General features: G+C 41.2%; 2 protein-coding genes across 2 annotated transcripts in view; both read right to left on the bottom strand.

The window, feature by feature from the left end:
* The window catches only part of LOC309686918 (cilia- and flagella-associated protein 337-like), a gene marked incomplete at its 5' end in the record, with an annotated part of 39,204 nt that extends 31,482 nt beyond the window's left edge, over window positions 1-7,722 (bottom strand). The window contains 6 exons of the mRNA XM_082501590.1: window positions 1,356-1,527; window positions 2,824-2,916; window positions 3,038-3,127; window positions 3,654-3,827; window positions 6,470-6,778; window positions 7,642-7,722. Of these exons, the coding sequence (XP_082357716.1) occupies window positions 1,356-1,527; window positions 2,824-2,916; window positions 3,038-3,127; window positions 3,654-3,827; window positions 6,470-6,778; window positions 7,642-7,722 (919 nt within the window). The remainder of the gene's footprint in view (window positions 1-1,355; window positions 1,528-2,823; window positions 2,917-3,037; window positions 3,128-3,653; window positions 3,828-6,469; window positions 6,779-7,641) is intronic.
* Window positions 7,723-10,359: 2,637 nt separating this feature from the next.
* pdcd10a (programmed cell death 10a) lies at window positions 10,360-19,317 on the bottom strand. The gene is made up of 8 exons (XM_082502888.1): window positions 19,040-19,317; window positions 17,271-17,464; window positions 13,918-13,971; window positions 13,596-13,713; window positions 12,811-12,937; window positions 11,962-12,040; window positions 11,770-11,852; window positions 10,360-11,335 (listed from the first exon to the last, which is right to left on the bottom strand). Exons 2-8 carry the CDS (start codon window positions 17,358-17,360, stop codon window positions 11,188-11,190), a joined length of 699 nt encoding a protein of 232 aa, XP_082359014.1. The 5' UTR covers window positions 17,361-17,464; window positions 19,040-19,317; the 3' UTR covers window positions 10,360-11,187.
* Window positions 19,318-20,043: the final 726 nt, after the last annotated feature.

The raw sequence follows: 20,043 nt of genomic DNA, 5'->3' as shown, positions 1-20,043 counted from the left end.
CCAATTTCCTCCTAATTTGCTCTCAATTTCCCCTCACTGATCCACCGCTGTCTCTTTCTCCTTCCTCTCCTCCTCTCTCTGGTGGCCCATGAGCCTGAAGGTTTGGAGGTCTGGATAACCAGGCATGTCTAATGGTACACAGCCCACTCATACTGCAGGGTGGGAAACTTCAAAAGAAAAAGCACCAGCACCCCAGAGGTATGCAAACACACACGCACATGCATTCACGCGGGCTGCCTTTATTTACAGTCAGAAATGACGACACACACACAAACAAGCGTGCTCTTGCTGATTCACGTGCATGTGCACACACAGATTGTAAAATTTTCATTTAACTAAAGCTTTTAATGTTTCGCCATTGTATCCTTTGTTTCCCCATTCTTTGTTATTCCTTTTTCCCCATTTATTGAGCTTATTTATACGTGCTTTATTCTTGTTTTCGCTTTTATCAGGATTCCCCCCCCCTTTTCAGCGAATCCAGCCTCAGAGCGTTGTCTCGGCTGAATCATTATCAAACAGCCCAATAACTCTTCAGAGAGCCTCTGTCCAAATGATGCAATCGAGATAAAACTAAACGACCTCTTTGTTACCCACGCTGAGCTGCAGTGGGGTGGGGTGGGGGTGGGGGGATCTCAGCAAGCCAGACCTCAAGTTCCTGACTTTATATCAACAGTAAAAAGTCTGGCTATGAAGAGAATGACTCAGGACTCACTGCATGTGTGTCAGCGTGCCTGCATCAGTGACCGGGACACACCCAGGCGTTTTCATTGTGTTGCATAAGCTGTTATTGCAACGACACCGGAGAGGTGACCAAGCAAGCCTGTGGCTCTCATCCCAGGTGTGAAGGGTAAAGTGTGTGTGTCTGTGTTTGCGTGGGTGTGTTAAGTAGGTCTGACACCCAGAATGTGTTGTTTCTATCGGATATACTCCTGATTTCATTCTGACCTGATACTGGAGAGCTGCTTTTTTTTTTTTTAACCTGAGGCTGAATACAGTTGTGCACAGGAATGACAAACAGAAGCATTTGGGTTCTGATTATCGCTGCTCATGCAGGCTATTTCAGCTGGCTCCTTCTTTTGCATACCATATGAAATAGCAGATGTGCAAACAGAGGAGTTTTCACTGGGACAAGACAACAAAAGAGAAACTACAGCTGCAAGAAAGACATGAACTTTTACAAGAATGTTAGGCTATAATTAAAGAGAGAGGGGTTTGTTAGTATGCTTATGTCTCTTTGATGGTTTGTGTGTGTGTGTGTGTGTGTGTGTGTGTGTGTGTGTGTGTGTGTGTGTGTGTGTGTGCGCGTGCGTGCGTGCGTGTGCACGCGTGTGTGTGTGTGTGTGTGTACTTTCTACCTTTTCTAACCCAGCCAGGCGCGTGTGCTTGGTGTGTCACGGTGTAACAGGAGCGATGCTTGCCTTTGGCCAGATCATCCCAAAGGATGATGTCTGCTGAGTCAGAGTCTGTCCTCAGACTGAATCTCTCAAACAGGAAGATCTGGGCTGAGGTGAAATATAAAGCGCTGACCTGGGAATATACACAGACACTCACAGTCGTTGAGCAGTGGACCTGTTCGATTCAGATTTATTTATGTAGCGCCAAATCACAACAACAGGCGCTTACATTCACCTTACATTCTTTAGCTCATAGGGGGTCACTTTGCGACAGTGGGGAGGAAAAATGACTTTTTAACAGGAAGAAGCCTCCAGCAGAACCAGGCTCGCAGAGGATCAGCCATCTGCCATCAGCGGTTGGGGGTGAGGGGAAAGAGAAAGAGAAGAAAGAGAGCATATGGAGGCAGGACAAAACAGACTAAGGGAGAGACAAGACAAGGATTTAATGACATGCTGCAGTGGTTTATAAATAGGGAGAGAAAAGAGGCAAGTGGAGCATAAGTGCTCATTGCATCACACAAAGTCCCATAGCAGCCTGAACCTATAGTAACATAATGAACACATATGTGGATAATGAGGATAACGCCTTCCTCTCTTGTTCTTTAGTAAACTAGTTCATGCATTTACTACTTCTAGGCTAGACTACTGTAATTCATTATTATCAAGATGTCCTAAAAACTCCCTAAAAAAGCCTTCAGTTGATCTAAAGAGTACTGGCAGGGACTAAAAAGAAAGAAACATATTTCTACCATATTGGTTTCTCTTCATTGGCTCGCTGTTAAATCCAGAATCAAATTTCAAATCCTTCTCATCACATACAAGGTCTTGAATAATCAGCCCCCATCTTATGTGAAAGGCCTGGTGCCTGAATCACCCCATTAGAGCACTTTTTCTCTCAGACAGCAGGATATGTAAAAGTAGAATGGGAGCCAGAGCCTTCAGCTTTAAGGCCCCTCTTCTGTGGAACCAGATCCCGGTTTGGATTTGGGAGACAGACACCCTTTCTACATTTGAGATTAGGCTTAAAACTTTCATTTTTAATAAAGCATACAGTTAGAGCTGGACCCTGAATCTTCCACTAGCTATGCTGCTATAAGCGGCTGGGGTGTTTCTTTTTCACGCTCCATGTGTTTCTACAACACTCTGCATTTACTCATTAGTTATAAATTTCTCCTCCGTTGCAGCAGATGGGTGCCCCTCCCTGGGCCTGGTTCTGCTGGTGGTTTCTTCCTGTTAAAAGGGGGGGTTTTTTTTGCTTCCCACTGACGCCAAGTTCTTGCTCATATCTTCTGTGGATTATTGTAGGGTCTTTGCCTTACAATATAAAGTAACTTGAAGCGACTGCTTGCGATTTGGTGGCATATAAATAAAACTGAATTAAGTTCTTTTTCTTCTCAATCATTTGCTTTTCTTTGTATGTGTGTATTACCCGTCCTCCAATGTCTCCTATAGTGAGAACAGCCTGGTCAGGGTTACAGGGATCTACCCAATAGTCTAGACACCAAGGAGTAAAGTTCAAGCCCTAGAGTAGATAAGAATATATGAGATATATTGCCAGTTCTTATGTTCTTAATAATGCAATGGAATCAAGCTGATGGTAAAATGAAAATAACACAAAACACTAAAAAAAATCTCCTTGTTACCTGGAGTTTACACTTGCAGCTGAAGGTCTTTTCACACACGAAGTCATAGAAACACACCTCTTTACTTGTGAAAGCCACAGCTATCTGAGACTAAAGAAAATGGAGTTTGTTAGAAAACACAGAAACATGGAGACATGCAACCTGTCCCTATTATATAACAAGGATTTAGCAGTTTGCCAAACTGTTAATTAATGCACAATGGGGGGAAAAAAATCCTCATGTATTATTCAACGCGGTTATACAATACAGAATATGGCATCCATAAATCTGTCGTTTAAAGAAATGCCAATTAAAACTTACAATCAATTATTGATGGTGTTATTACTAAAAAATGTATGTTTACTTTCTGATCTTTATGCACCAGCTTCGTGTCTGAAACGCAATTAACCAAAGCCACAGATCAATAATTCATTAATTGAGTGGAGTATTTGTTTATCTCTGTGCCATACAATATCTGCTCCATTAAATGAGGCTACTTATCAGTTATTAAATTATAAATCCATTTCTTTGAATAATATTTCTTGAACTACGCTTCAGGAGCCACGATGCAGCAGTAATCGATGAGAGGACTGATTAATAGTTAGGTATGCATCTCTCAGTATGTTGATAGGTTCACCTTGTCGACGTTTTGCATCAGCACCACATCTGTGACCCAGAGGTCCTTGGGTGCGACTGTGCTGTTCTGCAGTCGATGAGTGTGCAGAAGGGACATGTCCTCCGCATCCCGCAGTCCTACGTTTCCTCCTTTACTCACAGTGAGATACTGACCTGAACTCTGCAGGTACAGCACCTGAGGAGGCCAGAGGTTATTACAAGCAAAACATTTAAAGAAAATATCCACAGAAAGACTACAATTCACACTTCCCCGTAACACCAGCCTTTAGCTTTATGCCCCAATGAAGCTTGCTACATTAGAGAGTGGCGTTATTTATTAAAACCTGAGGAGACAGCTTTTAAAAACCAATTTAAAATATTAATTATGGCTTGAATTTTCCTCTTCTTGCTAGCTACTTTATAACCGCAGAACTACCCTAATATAAGTTCTCTAAAAATGAGCCCCTACTAAATCTTCCACTCATTGGATACAGGTGAATAAAAGGAGCCGTTCTGTGCTGAATCTAATAAAATTGAGAATTAATCATTACAGGAGTTATTGGGTGACCAAAACTTGGAGCTGCAAAAAATAAATTAATTCATTTTAAAAAGCTTGAAGCTGACTGCATCTAATGAGCAAGAGACAAAGTAGATCTTTGATGAAAGGTAGTTTATTAAAATTTCACCGCAGAGGTAAGAGGTCAGATGTTCTGCAACGTAATTGCTGTCTTCTCCCTTTTCACAGTGTACCTTTGTAAGATCTCCCAGATTCGCATGTCATTTTTCCATAATTATTATAATTACATATTGATATACAGCTGGTGAGTAACTGATACAATGCGTTTATCTGTAGTGCGAGTGAAGGGCTATCATTTTGGGGCTCTTTTAGCAGCTTTTTCGTTGCTTTAAAAGCTGGAAGACAAAAACTGTTATTCAATTTGAAGTATGTACCCAATGAAGTGTCGGTGAACCTGTAACTGCTAAATGGCAACAAAATAACTTTTATACTTAACAGTATATGGTATACTTTAGTAAGTATTTCAGTGTATGCAATAGATTCCCATTTAGCTTGTAATAGGGAAAAGCAACGTTCAGGAAGAAATGGTGGTAGATGAAACAAATAATATAGGACCATGTAAAATGGGCAGGTGCAAATCCCTGGGGAACTCTGATGAGGACAAGCATTTCAGAAATAGCATGTTCTGTGGGGTGCTGCTGGTTAGCAGCACTGAGTGGTCAAATGAGGGACAGACTGTCCACAAGGTCTCGGGGATGTGCTTGTATTACTAAAACCTCACAATACTGGCACCAAGGGGTACTTATAGTCTTAGAACCATGCTATAGGCAGGTATCTTTGCTATTAAAGCTGTTGTGTTGCTCTGGCTCATCAGAGTTATGTGAAATATCAAACACCAGAAGTGATTTTGGGAGACAATTACATGACAGAGCAGCTCTAGAAGTGACTTTGAGGAAGAAAAAGATGCAAGATAATGTGTGTTCTAACTGTATGATCCATGTAATACTGCAATGGGGCGGGGCGATCGTGGCTCAAGAGTTGGGAGTTCGCCTTGTAATCGGAAGGTTGCCGGTTCGAGCCCCGGCTCGGACAGTCTCGGTCGTTGTGTCCTTGGGCAAGACACTTCACCCGTTGCCTACTGGTGGTGGTCAGAGGGCCCGGTGGCGCCAGTGTCCGGCAGCCTCGCCTCTGTCAGTGCGCCCCAGGGTGGCTGTGGCTACAATGTAGCTTGCCATCACCAGTGTGTGAATGGGTGCGTGAATGGGTGGATGGATGACTGGATATGTAAAGTGCTTTGGGGTCCTTAGGGACTAGTAAAAGCGCTATATAAATACAGGCCATTTACCAATGTAATGTAATGTAACATGAAAATAATATTACATGTTTACTGAGGCTCTTCCATCACATTATCGTCTCCTCAAAATCACTTCCATTATAGACAGACAGACATAGATAGCAGAAGCTCACAGATAGAGAGCTTCTGCTGTATTTTATTTAACATTTAATGTTCTTTTGCAGCATTTTTCTATTTGCTTGTGTTTTCTTAAGTTGCACTGCCCAACAGTTTGGTCTACAATTGTAGCAGACATAAAGCAAATATTAATATTTGGTGTTACCATTTAATGAATACAAGTCCAGAATTCACTCCTTTTAGCTCAGTTTTGGTCTTCAACAAGCCCTGAGTGAAATGTGTACAAAAAAAATGCAAAAGCTGCAAGCTGTTGGTGGATTTGTCACCATTAGTAACCACTTCCTGCTTTGCTACAAATTTGCCAGGGTTATAGATACAGTACATTGTTTCCATATTCTCTATTTGATACTTAACTAGTGGAGTAATGGTCAGAAATGAAAGCTATCTAAGCAACAATACTCTGCCTCTTTAAGGCTGTCAAACCTTCCAGGCACTTGGAGAACAACTGACACAACAGTCTGACATTTCGACATCCTCGGGATTGAAAGATTAAAGTGATGAGCCGTCACTTTATCCAAAGCGGTGGGGACTTCATACCGGCTGCTTCATTTACATATTAATTGATAGATGTTAAAGGAGTCCAGAGCCATTTATCTCCAAAGGAGTCAGCCATTTTGATGAGCAAGACCCTAATACTTTTTGAACGTTTCCTTCCACAATGTTTAATAATGTGCAATTCCATCCAGTCAGCAGAGTTTTGGATTCCCTAGACTGCCAATGTCAAAATGTTTTCAGATAACATGCAGAGGGTCATTGGTTTGGGGGGGGGGGGGGGAAGAAAAAGGGGGAAAAGGCAACATGCTATGACTTTTCTTCGTGTAAGTCTCTACTAGGTTAAAGGACCTTTTACCTTTTGAACAGGGTCTCGATGTGGACAGGTGAGGGTGCGTGGTGGCTTCCAGCAAGGCGCACTAACAGTTTTACTGTTCTTTAATTTATTGGAAAGCTCCATCAGCAGAAATGAGCACAGGCCTCCCCAGTCAATGCACTCTTTCTCCTTTGAGGTGTCGCTGTCCAGGAGGAGGCCACTGCGCTGCTGACTGAGAACCACGCTGTCAAACAAGAAGCCATATTCCTCCTCGGACCCGTGGCCAACTGATGACCAAGCAAGATCGATGAACTGAATTCGGGACAAGGAGCGGGATGCACCTGAGAAGTCCTGCATTCAACAGCAACAGGATTGTGAGATATTGCACAATCTTGGCACACAGCTGAATACAGCCAACTAGTGCACTCCCAGCATCAGCAAAGTTGGTCAATCATGAGTGTGGACTATGTAAAAGATGGAAATAGCTTCAGGCTATTTAAAGCCTCCCTTTTTTGCCTCCAAAGTACCCCCACTTTAAAGAAGTCCATGAGCACTTTAACCTCAGTAAACAATGTCTCCAATCTCTTTGAAACTGTTAGCTAAAACTAGTGCATCTCTTAGCTATTATAGTAAGGTATAAGACTAATACCTAAGGTTAGTTTCAAGTCTCAGTTATTGAAGCAAAGTATAAGACTGACAGCTAAGACTAGTTTCAAGTTTGAGCTATTGTAGTATGGTGTAAGGCTAATAGCTAAGATTAGCTTCAAGTCGTAGCTGTTGTAGCAAGGTGTTCCATTTAGAATGGAACACACAATAAATCAAGGTGTGTTTAAGACTGTGGCTACACTGTGACAGGAAATTGGTGCAGTTCAGGGCATCACAAATAAGCGACTTACTTCTAGGTGGCTACCTCCATCTTTTATACATCAGTTATGAGAAGAACCCAAAAATTAGGGCAGTACTTGAACAAATTAACTTGACAAGCTGTATATACTCCAGTAAACTAAAAGTAAGTAGAACATACCCAAACCCTATGATTTCTTAGTAAATCCCTGAAGATTCCCTTGTTTGTATAGCACTTCTTATAAGATCTAAAGGTATGGTTCTATACTGTCAAAATTGGAGAGAAATAATTTAACCCTGTTCTTTAAATGTGAAATAAAGGTGCTGTAATACAAGGCTGTCAATAGACTGACTTGAAATCAAAGACTCACAAGGAAAAGGTTCTGTAACTTTCTATAATCCTCAGCGTTCATTCTGCTTTCAAGCTGTGCCACCTCCATTCTCGTTCCCATGGTTACAGCTCAGACCTGTCAATCAATCAGCAATAAACCAGGTGAGGTCAAGGAGGTAAAATGTGTGTCTGCTTGCAGGTTGGTGTGGAATAGGGAATACACACACACACACACACACACACATACATCACTGAATAAAATAGATTTCCCAACGTCTATGTGTTACATGACAAAACAAGATGCACTCAGAATAATCCCTCAATAACCTGCCATATCTATTTCACATGGGTCGTCATGCCACCGTGATCGTACAGCAAGGTCACAGCAGCAGCTTATTCTTGCCTCTTTTCACTGTTGGATAGCGTGCAAAGGTTTCCGCTATTTTCCGAACTGCAAGACTTTAGGAAGTAGTCAAACAAGCCCCCCCCAAAAGAAAATTTCTCAGAAAGGCAGCGGGTTGCCAAAGCATGTCGAGTCTGTCATATCCGTTAGTGTGAAATAAAATACAGTCAGATAGATGGAGAGAATAAAAGTGTGAATAAAAGGGAATGATTTCTGAAATTGCTCTGTGCTGAAATTAAAAGCGCATTTGAAGTCAAAGGGAGAAAGTTTCTTTTTAACTCCAACTCTCCTACAAAACACTCCAAGGGGCAGCGGGGCGGCAAACACTGTTTCATTTTTAGCATGGCATAAACGTTTATGAGACAAATTCACTGGATGTGGCATCAAACTGAACAGAGATTTAGATGACAGGCTGTGTAATGAAAGCAAAGGGAAAATAAATAAATAAATCAATGCTTTGCTGCAGCTATTATCTTTTTTTTTATAACAGTGATGAACTGCAGTGTGATCTTGACATGATAGTTAAACCAGACAACAGGTTCGCAGTAGACTGCAAGATGACTTTAGACTACTGTAATATTTAAAAGAACACCGATACTCATGGGACAATTTCTTCACATCTTGTTTGTGAGCGTGATAACTTCTAATCAACCACATCCTGACTTGTTTTGTGGCACGCCGCTGGCTTCAGTCTGCATGCGACTGCAAAGACGCAACTCTATAAAGAAAAATGAACACAGAAAGCTTGATGTGCCGTCCAAATTGCTGCTGCTTGAAAGGTAAGAGGCATTTCTTATGAATGCATCCACCTCTGGGAAAGACTCCTTTTGCAATCTTTTAGCAAACACACTTATCAGGGTTGCCTCTCCTCTTCCTGGATGGTCACTTTTGCTCCAGTTAGTCCTCTCAAAACTGTCACTGTAGTACTTCTGAGTTTTTAAAAGAACATGCAGTTAACTTGTCCGTCAACAAAGCATCTCAGCTCCTGTGTAATGGCAGACCTGGCCTTCCAGTATACACATACCTCAAGTCAAGCATGTTTTCTTTTCAATCACAAAGTTCAAACAGTGAAACCAAACACAACTTTACACTTAATAACAAATTCAAACTTACCATTCAATTTCACCTCTCATTCTGTCATGGGTGTCTGTAGTATGTTGTCCCAAGAGTCCAGCTCTGAGGTGTTGGAAACACCACTTTCAAATGTGTGACATTTCAAACAAATCCTCACCTTCTGGCTATTTCGTCTTAGCAATGGCTGCCTCTCGTCTACAGGAGACTCGGCCGATTTGTGGCTGAAGTTTGTGTCCAGAGGTTATTCTAAGCTGGCAACGTGTAAGAAGCAATCAACGCCAACAGCCCTGACTGCAGGCACACACACCCACAGAGAGTTAACGAACTGCCCCCCAGTAGCCCAGACAGTGGCAGAGGCCACACACACACAACAAATCTTTTATTATCCTTCACTCTTAAAGACTCGGGCTAAGTTTCCTGGCAACCGAGTAGTCAAAAAGAGTTGTGAGAGTTTGTGAGTCCAGGCCTATTGTCAGTATGCGTACGCGTGTATCCTTTCTATTCTCAGATTAGGCACAGGAGCGAACATAATGTGTGTGAGAGTGAGGTGCAACAACGCCACATACAACAACACGATTCACACAAAGATTCCACGGCGACTGATAATAAAAGAAAAATACTGACGTGAACCTGAACAAAGATAAAATACACACAAAACAGCTTTACAGCATCATTCAAATGCCTGTTAGAGGGCATCCTGCAGGTCAATTGTTGCTATGCACACACAGACGCGCATACACACACACAGAGAACAAAGTATCTCAGGGATTTGTTTAACTCAAACAAATCGATAGCTCGCATGGTGGAAAGCATCAAACAGTAAATCCAACAAAGATGTAATCACCGCCCTTCCTTCCTGCTGCTCCAGTGACCATGGCCAATCTCCGTGTGTGACTTAATGGTCTTCAATAACTCGAATTAGCTGATTATGGCGGCCGTCAACAGTGACAGGATCGGAAAATTAGGTCTCAGCAATTTCAATAATAAAGCTTTAAAAATTAACACTATCACAATTGGATTACAGTGGTGCATGTAGGAGCCAGCAGAGAGCCCAAAATAGCCCTCCACAAATCCACCATGGAAAATCCACTATTATACAGGGAGAAGAATGAAGTTGCTGGAATGGGAAGGAGAAAGAAAAAAAAAAAATTGGTACGGCTCTTAGTTCTGGGAGGAAAGAGGCGCAGTCGAAGAAAAGAGAACGCAAGGGCAACTGAGCGAAAATGAAGCACTCTCATACAACAATACAAATCTGAAGAGAGACCCACTTTTGGAAAAATCTTTCTCACACGTCAGAACTCTTTAATTTGCAAGAGGAAGAAGAAGAAGAAAAGTGGTTTAACTCGTCATGACTTCTTTAAGAGTTCTCAAAGAAGTTCAGGTCCCTTCATTTTATTTTCACTGGCCTTGAAAACGTCATGAAAACTACAGAGTAGGAGTTGAACAGAAGGTGACAAAGAGACAATATGTTCATAATCAGAGACATCTGCGTAAACATGTGAAGGTTAAGTCGTCACTCATTTGAAATGAATTGAAATCTGCAGCTTTGGAGCAGTAATGCTCTAGCTGGAAACATTAAAATACAAGACAGCGAGAGAAGTCCAGTTAAGTATACATGTATATACACATGGCACATATAGATAATACCTATGGGGAGCTAAAGAAAAAGGGTTAGAATCAGTGGGCTTTTGGTCAGAACAAAATAACAAAAAACAAAACATTTAAAGATGGCATCTTGGTCTTTGGCAAATCAATCAAATTACAAATGACTACAAACCGTATTGGCTGGATATTAGTAATTGCCAAAATGATAACTTTTAAGGACTTATATGCAATTGCCAAACTTTTAAGGACAAGGGAAACACTGACATGATCTGAACAGAGTGGAAAATGCAGAGGGGAGCGTAGAAAATATTGACTTAAGAATCTGATAAAAGAACAACATTAAAGAGTAAAAAAAATCCCCAGCAATTACTGTCAGCCTGACGTGCTTTGAAACTCGAAACTACCTGATCTCCCCTCAGAGCCACAGAATTATAAATTATACAGCCCCCCCCAAAAAAATAATAAAACACCTTTACAAATAAAAAGCCTTGTTTCGCCTGTCCTCTAATGAAAACGCTTCTCCTGTGTCTGCGCGCGTCTGTTCTTCGCGTCTTCTCGGGCCGCCGCCGCTGGGCCGCCAGTCTTGAAGGCCCGCATTATCATGTTGATTTGGTGGGTGAGCTGGTTGGCGCTGACAAACACATTTACTGCTCTGGAAACAACCGGAACAGAAAGACAAGGACACACGTGTCACTCACACGGGGAGAAAAAAAAAACCCGAAAAGCGTGGCAACAATATTAGGATTGATCCGGGGAACACTTTGATCTGGCTGGAATAGAGAATGTCAGGCTTCAGAGAACACAAGCCAGGATGGATCCACAGGAAGTGGGTCAAGGGAATTATTCAGCATTGGTGGATTTGATGGTAGCGGGCCTGTGATCAAACAACCACCATTTACATGGGTGACAGTGGGTGTGCGCGTGAGCGTCTATGCAAACAGGCAAGGCGTGCAGGCGTGGGTGGGTGTGTACGACTAGTGAATGCGTTGGTGGCTATGTGTGCGGACACGAATGAGAAAAGGTTGAAGATGTGATGGAGAAAAAAAAAGAAAAGGGGTAAAAAATACACTAGAAACAGTGTCTTACTTTCCATCTTTGAAGTAGGTTTTGAGAGTGTCACTGAAGCTCTTGGAGTATTTCACAAACTCTTTCTTCTGCTGTTCCACTACCTAACCAATAAATACAGACAGCCTTTCAGCTCCACTTATTTCACAGCAACTGTGTTTGTGCGCACAGGCACTTTTTTTTTTTCTTAAACTTACTAATGTATCCACTTACCCGTCTGTTCTGATGTTGGTATTTCCTTAAGACAGTATTAACAGTGTTTAGCAGCTCCTTGATGGCACTGGCAACATCTCTGCGGATGACACGCACAAGTGAGTCCATGTTAGAAAGAAAAAAAAAAAATATAGAGAAATCTTCAAATCTGTCTGTTTTTATCAGGCACTGATACCCTGAAACTACAGTCCTTTGATCCAGCTCGTTGTCTCCCCTTTCTTCCCCCTGTTCTCACAAACACGCTCTCACCTTCAACTCTCTTTCTCTGTCTCTCTCTCTCTCCCTCTCCCCTCGCATGCACTTGAAATCTGCCGTTTCATAACTTTAATTTCTTAGCATTCCCTTTGAATTGATTTTATTTCTAAGCCCTCCGCTGGGTAAGTAACTTAAGCACTGACTCACTAAGAGTATTGAATTCCATCAAAATAATGGCAAAGTGGGCCAAGAAGATGAAACATCTCTCACTTTCTCTCTATAGCGTGCGTGCAGCGCGGCGGACAGGGACGTTAATAGTTTCGCCATCACTGCTGTGCACACTGCTCAACCTTTGAAAGGAATCTTACGGCTTAGAAACAAAGACATGCTCCGGTTGGCCAGTTGGAATAAAAGAAATGAGAGCTATGTAATGCCAGGCAGCGTCTTAGTGCATATAATGAAATATTAATTGGAGAACAGTTACTAAAAGCCAACTCTTTCACTTTTAATCAACCATCGAGATGTTGTAAGTCAAAAGGGCTTGCTTTCTGCTACTTTAATCACTTAATCTGATCGAAATTTTGCACGTAGTAGTGAACCTGATTTACGTCACACTGCAACACACGTGCACATTCACACACACAGCTGTCTTACTTGATGGTATGTAGCAAGCCCATTCGGTCATTGATCTCATCAGGCAGGGTGCTTAGGATGTGTTTCAGAGCTCGGGCCCTCTCGTTCAGCTCCTGGAACTCTGGCTCTTTCCTGTCAATCATCAACTCTGAAAAACACCGAGAGGAAGAGAACAAAAGACAGAGCTCAAACTCCTCGCAGCAATGGGCACGTCAGCAGTCGGCAGAACTCATGAAATTAATATTGGTGACGTGTTAAAAACCTATGTCTACAGTGCAAGTGTGAAAAATGAACACAGCATCAGGAGTATGTGTACATGCGTGTGCACTCACACACACACAAAAACACACACATGTTAGGGACAGTAACGTGTTGAGTTTGTTAAGTGAAAAGCCGGATTAAGGTAGAACTTGGGATGTGCCATGCAGGAGGTACATTTAAAATTCATCCAGTGTGTGTGTGTGTGTGTGTGTGTGTGTGTGTGTGTGTGTGTGTGTGTGTGTGTGTGTGTGTGTGTGTGTGTGTGTGTGAATTCATTACTACCATCAATCACTGTACACTCGGCACAAGGAATTCAATTACAGACAGAAACAAGGGAACAACTGAAAGCAGACAGAGGGGTTGATTTGTGTGGAAACAGCTCCCCCCAGTGGATATCTGTGCTGCAGCAGCACAGGACTGGGCCGTCACAGAAACCAAAGAAAAACCAAGTTGGTATTCCCACAGCTTTCATCTTTAAGTGCACATTCTGGTCTACAGCAGAGTACAAAAAAAAAAAACCAGCAAATAAAAGAAACCAAACCTACCCTGCATATCATCTCCAGCCATGCGAAGCAGAGACTCGTTATAGTTAATTTTTAACTTCTTCTTTTCCAATATTTTGACAACAACGTCCTGGGTAAGGCCCGGGGTCTCCTTCTCTGCCTTGAGACACACAAACATGCAGCTGCTGAGGACTCACAGTCACCCTTGGTGTTTTGCGAAAATAAAACTATAATCAAAGTTATAAATCACTAAGCTGCTGTAAAGAGGATTTACAAAGTGAAGGGTACAGGCAGAGTCGATACAAGAAGGATGGCAGTTTTGTCCATGAAATGCAAGCAAACAAACTTTAAGAGAAAACTTTACCTTTATAAAAGCTGTTCTCAAGGTCTGCGCTGCTGATAAATTGATCTTCTCCAACTGCAAGTTGTAATACACAAACACACAAGAATAAGCCAGCGGTAAAACTAACACTCACACAGCTTAGCTCTTACCATGGCCTTTTGTCTGTGCTGAAATGTAATTCTGTAAAAAGTACATGAAAGCTAAGGATCCCACCGTGTTAAAAGAGGACACCGTGATGCTGAGATGTGAAAATCCGTGTGGACTGAATTGGATTCTATTGTTAACCTCGAAAGAATCGAAGTACATTCAGTTTCTCTGAGCTGATATTTTGGCATTAGGCAGGTCTTTGCTTCTTCAGCTCCAGATCGCTGCTTGTTGGTTTGCGCACCGTGAAATCGATAGTTTTTCAATAAGATAATTTCATACTGTAAACAATAACACCTTGAAAGCACAGCAGAAAAACAATGAGAGCAATCAGGAGTGACAAAAGCTGAAATTAGCAAGTTGCAGAAACCAATTTAAGCCAGGGGATAACTGCCGAGTAGGTTTGTGTTACCCAGTAATTTGCTTAAAAAATAATAATAATAATAATTTTTTTTTAAAAAAACCCCAAAAAACAAAATGGGTTTTAAATTTTTGTTATGTTTACATGTACATTGTTTTAATTCCTCTTTATTTACCACAAATTCCTCCCCTTAATACTCAGAAGTCCACAAGCAAATGCTAAATAACAAAAGACATAAATGAAAGACATGATAATGGGCAAATAAAAAACAGCAGCGCACCAATATATCAGTGAAACATGGCTATTAGCTGATATTGGGGCTTTTGACTGCTTTTTTTTCAGTTCAACGACTGAAAAATAATGTAAAGAGCTGAAAGATTTTATTTAATATGTTTGATTATTTTTTGCAAACAAAAGCAGCCTTTTTGGGCTTAAGGTCAAGGTCAAGTTTATTTATATAGCACATTTCAAACAGTCGATGCTGCACAAAGTGCTTAACAATATAAAAATGGCATTAAAAAGCAACAATGTAATACAATAATAACATTATAAAACAATAATAGGACAATAAAAGAATTAAAACAATAACTAAAACTATTTCAAATAAGACAAAAATGCTTGGGTCATAGTGTGTTAAAAGCCAGGGCATAAAAATGTGTCTTTAGTAATGATTTAAATTGTGTTTGTGCAGATTTAATAATTAGGGGGAGACTATTCCAAAGTCTGGGACCTGCCACAGAGAAGGATCTATCACCACGAGATTTGAGAAAAGTCCGTGGGATGGACAGCATTAATTTTGAGCTAGCTTAAAGGTGCAGGTAAATACAGGTGTTACTGACCTTGCCTTAAACAAAACAGAACCTTCATTAAACGACCTTAAACGCTTACCAGCCACTTTATTAGATACTCTCATTAAACTGCTCGATAATGCAAGTGTCTAATCAGCCAATCACATAACAGCAACTCATTGCATTGAGACATGAAGACTTGGCCAAGATGACTTGCTGAAGTTCAAACTGAGCATCAGAATGAGGAAAGAAAGGTAATTTAGGAGACTTTGACTATAGCATGATAATTGTTCCCAGAAAAGGCGGTCTAAGTATTTCAGAAACTGCTGATCTACTGACATTTTCCCAAACAACAATCTCTAAGGTTTACAGAAAATTCCCCCCCCCTCCCCAGCTCCCACGCCAAAAAAAGAAAGAAATAAGACATATCCAGTGAGTGGCAGTTTCTGGGCAAAAACTGCCTTGTTTGTGTCAGAGGACACTGACCAGATTGCTTTGAGCTAAAGGGAACTCAACAATAACTCATAAGCACTTATTAAAAGGTGTGCAGAAGAGCAAAACAACAAACCTTGAAGCAGATGTGCTACACAGCAGAAGACCACACTAGGTACTACTCCTGTCAGCTAAGAACAGGAAACTGAGGCTCCAGTTCACACAAAACTGGTCAACATCAGATTGGGGAAAAAATGTTGCCTGCTTTGATGAGTCTCAATTTCTGCTACCACATTTGGATGGTAGGGTCAGAACAACATGAAAGCATGGATCCACCCTCCCCTGTATCAACAGTTCAGGCTGGTGGATATTAGCACCCTTGGTACCAACTAACATTGTTTTGTTTTTTTTAATTCTTTATTTCTAAACTATTACTTCACGAAGGTGATTACAGGCATTAATTAACACAATTTACAAGGGAAAAACAAAATGAAAGAAAAAGAAAAAGAGAAAGAGAAAAAAAACACAACAACAACAACAACAACAACAAAAAACAGTCGGGAGTGACCAATTAGCTAGGTTGGTGGTTTCAAGCTTTGAGGAGAAGATCCGGCTTATGAGTATTGGCATATAGGACCCACTTATCCCAACACAAACGGAACCAACACACTCTGTCACTGACATAAGCTGTTACCTCCTCCATCCTATAAATCTCTACCATAATGACAAGGTCGGTATATCTTGCAAGGACCCTTTCTTAGTTATACCTTTCTTACTTGCAACAATTAAAGCTCTTAACAGACATGTATCATTTTTAGACCAGTTCTGCGGTATACAACCAAAAAAGTTTGTCTCCATGTCCCAACTAACATTGTTTAAACCCCACAGCCTACAGCCTACCTGAGTATTGTTGGTGCCCAGGTCCATCTCTTTGTAACCACAGTGTACCCATCTTCTGATAGTTACTTCCACCAGGATAGCACACCATGTTACTTGAACATGACCATAAGTTCTCTGTACTTGAATGGCCTCCACAAGAAATAGAAGTTAATCAAATAGAACACCTTCGGGAGGTGCTGCAATGGGAGATTCCCCTTATGGGTGTTTCCATGATCTTGTTGAATCTATGTCTTCAGAACTGCCTTAATTCTTTGTGTCAAAGTGTATCTGATGAATTATCTGGTGAGTGAATATCAAGACAAAATGGCTGTTGGGAAACAGATAAATTCCCCATTTTAAAAACTGTTTTCAACTCCTTTTCTGGGTCTTTAATGATAACAAAAGAAAAGAAAAAAAGACAATGGAAAAGTGTAACCTGTAATCGTGCAGGTGTGATACACAGAGATGCTTCACATGGATAAAAAAACCCCTTCAGAGATACTGACAGTCACTCAGATTTACCATCAGCTGAACAACATGAATAGTAGCAGCCTGCTCACTTCTCATTACCGCTCATTCTCCACCACTTGTTCTTGTTAACACTACCGTTTCCGTATTGCTATTCGGCTACACCATCAACTCTGCAACCTCACACAAAAGCCTTTCCACAGTTAAATACAACCCCAGCTTGAACTGACTATTTACCGAAAGTCTCATTCCAATTTTCTTCTAAGGTCACAAACTCTTTTTTTTTTTTTTTTATTCTTTACCTCCTTAAAAACAGGAAACATCACGGTGTAGAGAGCCATCGGAGCCAGTGAGGCAGCAGCTGCATCATTCTTCATGTCTCCCATGGTCATCCTTGACCAATCGATGGACCCCTGTGCGTGCACTCGTCCACTGATGCCGGTTTCACTGCATTCAATCAGTCATGAAGACTGACAGAATGGGAGCAGACAAGGATCTAAAGAAGAAAAGAGCACGATGGGAGAACAAGCAGGGAAAGATGGATGGTAGTTGACAAAAACAACTGTGTAAGGGATTAAAAAAAAAAAAACTAGATAAATAAATAAAATGATCCATGTTTACAACCAGGCTAAATTTATCCTGTTTAAACATGTCTCTATTGTAGTGAGGAGGTAGAGAACTGGTTCCACAAAATTTCAACTGGAGCACTCTAATTCTATAAATTTTTGTGCAATTAAACAAGATCAAACCCCATGTTTACTTCTTCCAAGAAAGTCTTTCAGTCACAGATATGATCATTCCATAACAGCCACACCACTTAAAAGACTGTGCTTTACTGCTCCACTGGGTGCAATGCCGACAAAACAGGCACGAGTCACACCTGTACCAGAAAACCACGCTCTTCTGAAAATGACTGCCGCAATAAAGCAAGGCGGTGTGATAAATATACGACCTTGGTATTGGTTTTTAAGCTTGTTTTCCCCCCCAGACCAGGTTAGTCATAAATAATAACAAGAGGAAGATCCAGCACATCCTCTTTTGCAGGCCTGTATTCTGTCTCTTTTACTGTTGGTGACACAGGAATTCACAGGACCAGTTTTTGCTCACCTACATTGGCTCTATGTGACAATCTCCATTCGTACAACAAATCCCTAATTAAATAAGGCCTTTTTATACGAGCTCACTATTCACACGGGTGAATGAAACAAGAGCGAGACAAGTCGTCACCCTGTGACTTTCTGCCATAACTGAGAGTGCTCTTAGGTTTATCAGATGCTTGGTTCTGCCCTTTGGCACTCTCTCGTGCATAGAGAGTAAAACTGTAAACAGGTCCAGTGTGACATTATTATATCTGATAAGGATTTTAAACGGAGGTTTAATCAGTGTTTACAACAGCCATGGTTACAGGAAGGATTGCACTGGTTTCTAGTTATAAGGGATACGTCATATACAATTACATGTGCCAAAAAAGGTAACACTGCAGACTCTGTTACTTCCCTGAACCATAAATGACTAAGGTGTGGCAAATCTTAGTGCAGGCCAAGACAGAGAGGTAATGGTAGCATTTGGCACAGATATATGGAATGCAGACCAATCATTCAGTGTATGCCAGGACAAAAGGTTATTACAGCCCCTTCTGAGTCATTTGCATAGACTAATGTAGCTCTTCCTGGAAATAAAAAAGGGGGGAGAATAACAAAAAAGTGTTCAGAGCAGCATGAATATCTGGGGCCGTTTAAAACCACCGGGGTGGTTTGTTTGTTTTAGAGTTCTCTGTGAAATGACCCTTGGATCAAAGAGAGGCGTATTGCTCTGAAAAGGTTACGGTCATAACTCACTATTGACATTTATAAATCAAAGTATTATAATTTTTTTTGTTTGTTTTGAACTCCCTTATTTTGCCCTTTTCTGAAAGGGTACCGACCTCGCTGTAGTAGTCACTATATTTGAGGTTGCCCTGCTTCTCAGCTCCATCACAGGTCTTTTACCAGTTTATGTGGTGGTTAGCAGGCACGCCAAACTACATTAAAAATAAAATCCAAAGAGCTCAAACTTTCGGTACCAGCCTTACCTGATAAAAGATGGTTGCCAGTGATGAGAGAAGCGGCGGACCGTTGACCGGAAAACAGCAAATCACGTCTATAGGTAACGAACTAACGTTAGAACAGCAGCTTCGAGAGCAGGTGATTCAATCTGTTCTGTTAGCACTCCAGTTGCCTCCTTATGAAGTGCGACTAAATAAAGCTGAATGAAGGCGGGGACGTGTTGTTGAGTTATCTTCCCGTCTTGTTTTGGGTTACGTCTCGTTCAGGAAGTTTTATTGTCTAATAAAAGTGCAGACGAGAGCCAGGTTGGGCGGTGTTGGGAGCTGCCCGTTGGCGTCGCTCCAGGCTGTTTGTAGTTCTTCCTATGGACGCCCTCAATGTTTCGTTATTGCCGGGGACACCGAAATAGACTTCAATTCCCAGGTAGGTACAGGTAATGGATTTTTAACCCTTAAGTCGAGTATGAGACGAATATTATCTGCGGTATGAGCGCACACATTTTAACCATGTTTAAGAAAACATAATATAATATTGATATGAATGTGTATATGCGTCTACAGTTAAGATTTGTGTCTACGCGTCTACAATTAACATGACACGAATGATAAGGTAGCTAGCTATCAGAAGAACAAAATTAACGGTTTTCACGACGGTCAAGAGAGTTCGCTGCCAAAAAGCTAAAATATCGTCAGTTGCGCAGAAATACCAGGCTTAATTAAAGGTACGTTAATACTGACAGGATGCGGCTGTTAACAATTATTAGCATTGTGCGTTACTGCAGAACGTTGTTTGCTAGGGAAACTGTGCTAACCGCTAACCTCCAGGACCATTATTAAGCTGGAGGTTAGCTTTTACAAACAAAGAAACAAAACAGAGAGAGAGAGATGTGATACATCTTTGCTATTTCATAAAATAATCAAGAGGCTGTCGTCAGAATGGTCAAAAAATATGTTTGGAATGAGAGTAACTTGAAGCTTTACGGATTCACAGACATACAAGGAAGCTGGAGACAGTTACTATTTCACCTCAC

Source organism: Aulonocara stuartgranti, assembly GCF_965226115.1.
Source record: "Aulonocara stuartgranti genome assembly, chromosome: 14".
Taxonomy (NCBI): domain Eukaryota; kingdom Metazoa; phylum Chordata; class Actinopteri; order Cichliformes; family Cichlidae; genus Aulonocara; species Aulonocara stuartgranti.
This window is presented reverse-complemented; position numbering and strand designations above follow the sequence as displayed.

Coding starts and splice junctions, on each gene's coding strand:
- pdcd10a (XM_082502888.1), bottom strand. CDS start 17,360: ATGACCATGGGAGACATGAAGAATGATGCAGCTGCTGCCTCACTGGCT. Junction 12,938..13,595: donor GGCTGGAGATGATATGCAGG/GTAGGTTTGGTT, acceptor GGTGTTTTTCAG/AGTTGATGATTGACAGGAAA. Junction 11,853..11,961: donor ACCAACATCAGAACAGACGG/GTAAGTGGATAC, acceptor TTTATTGGTTAG/GTAGTGGAACAGCAGAAGAA.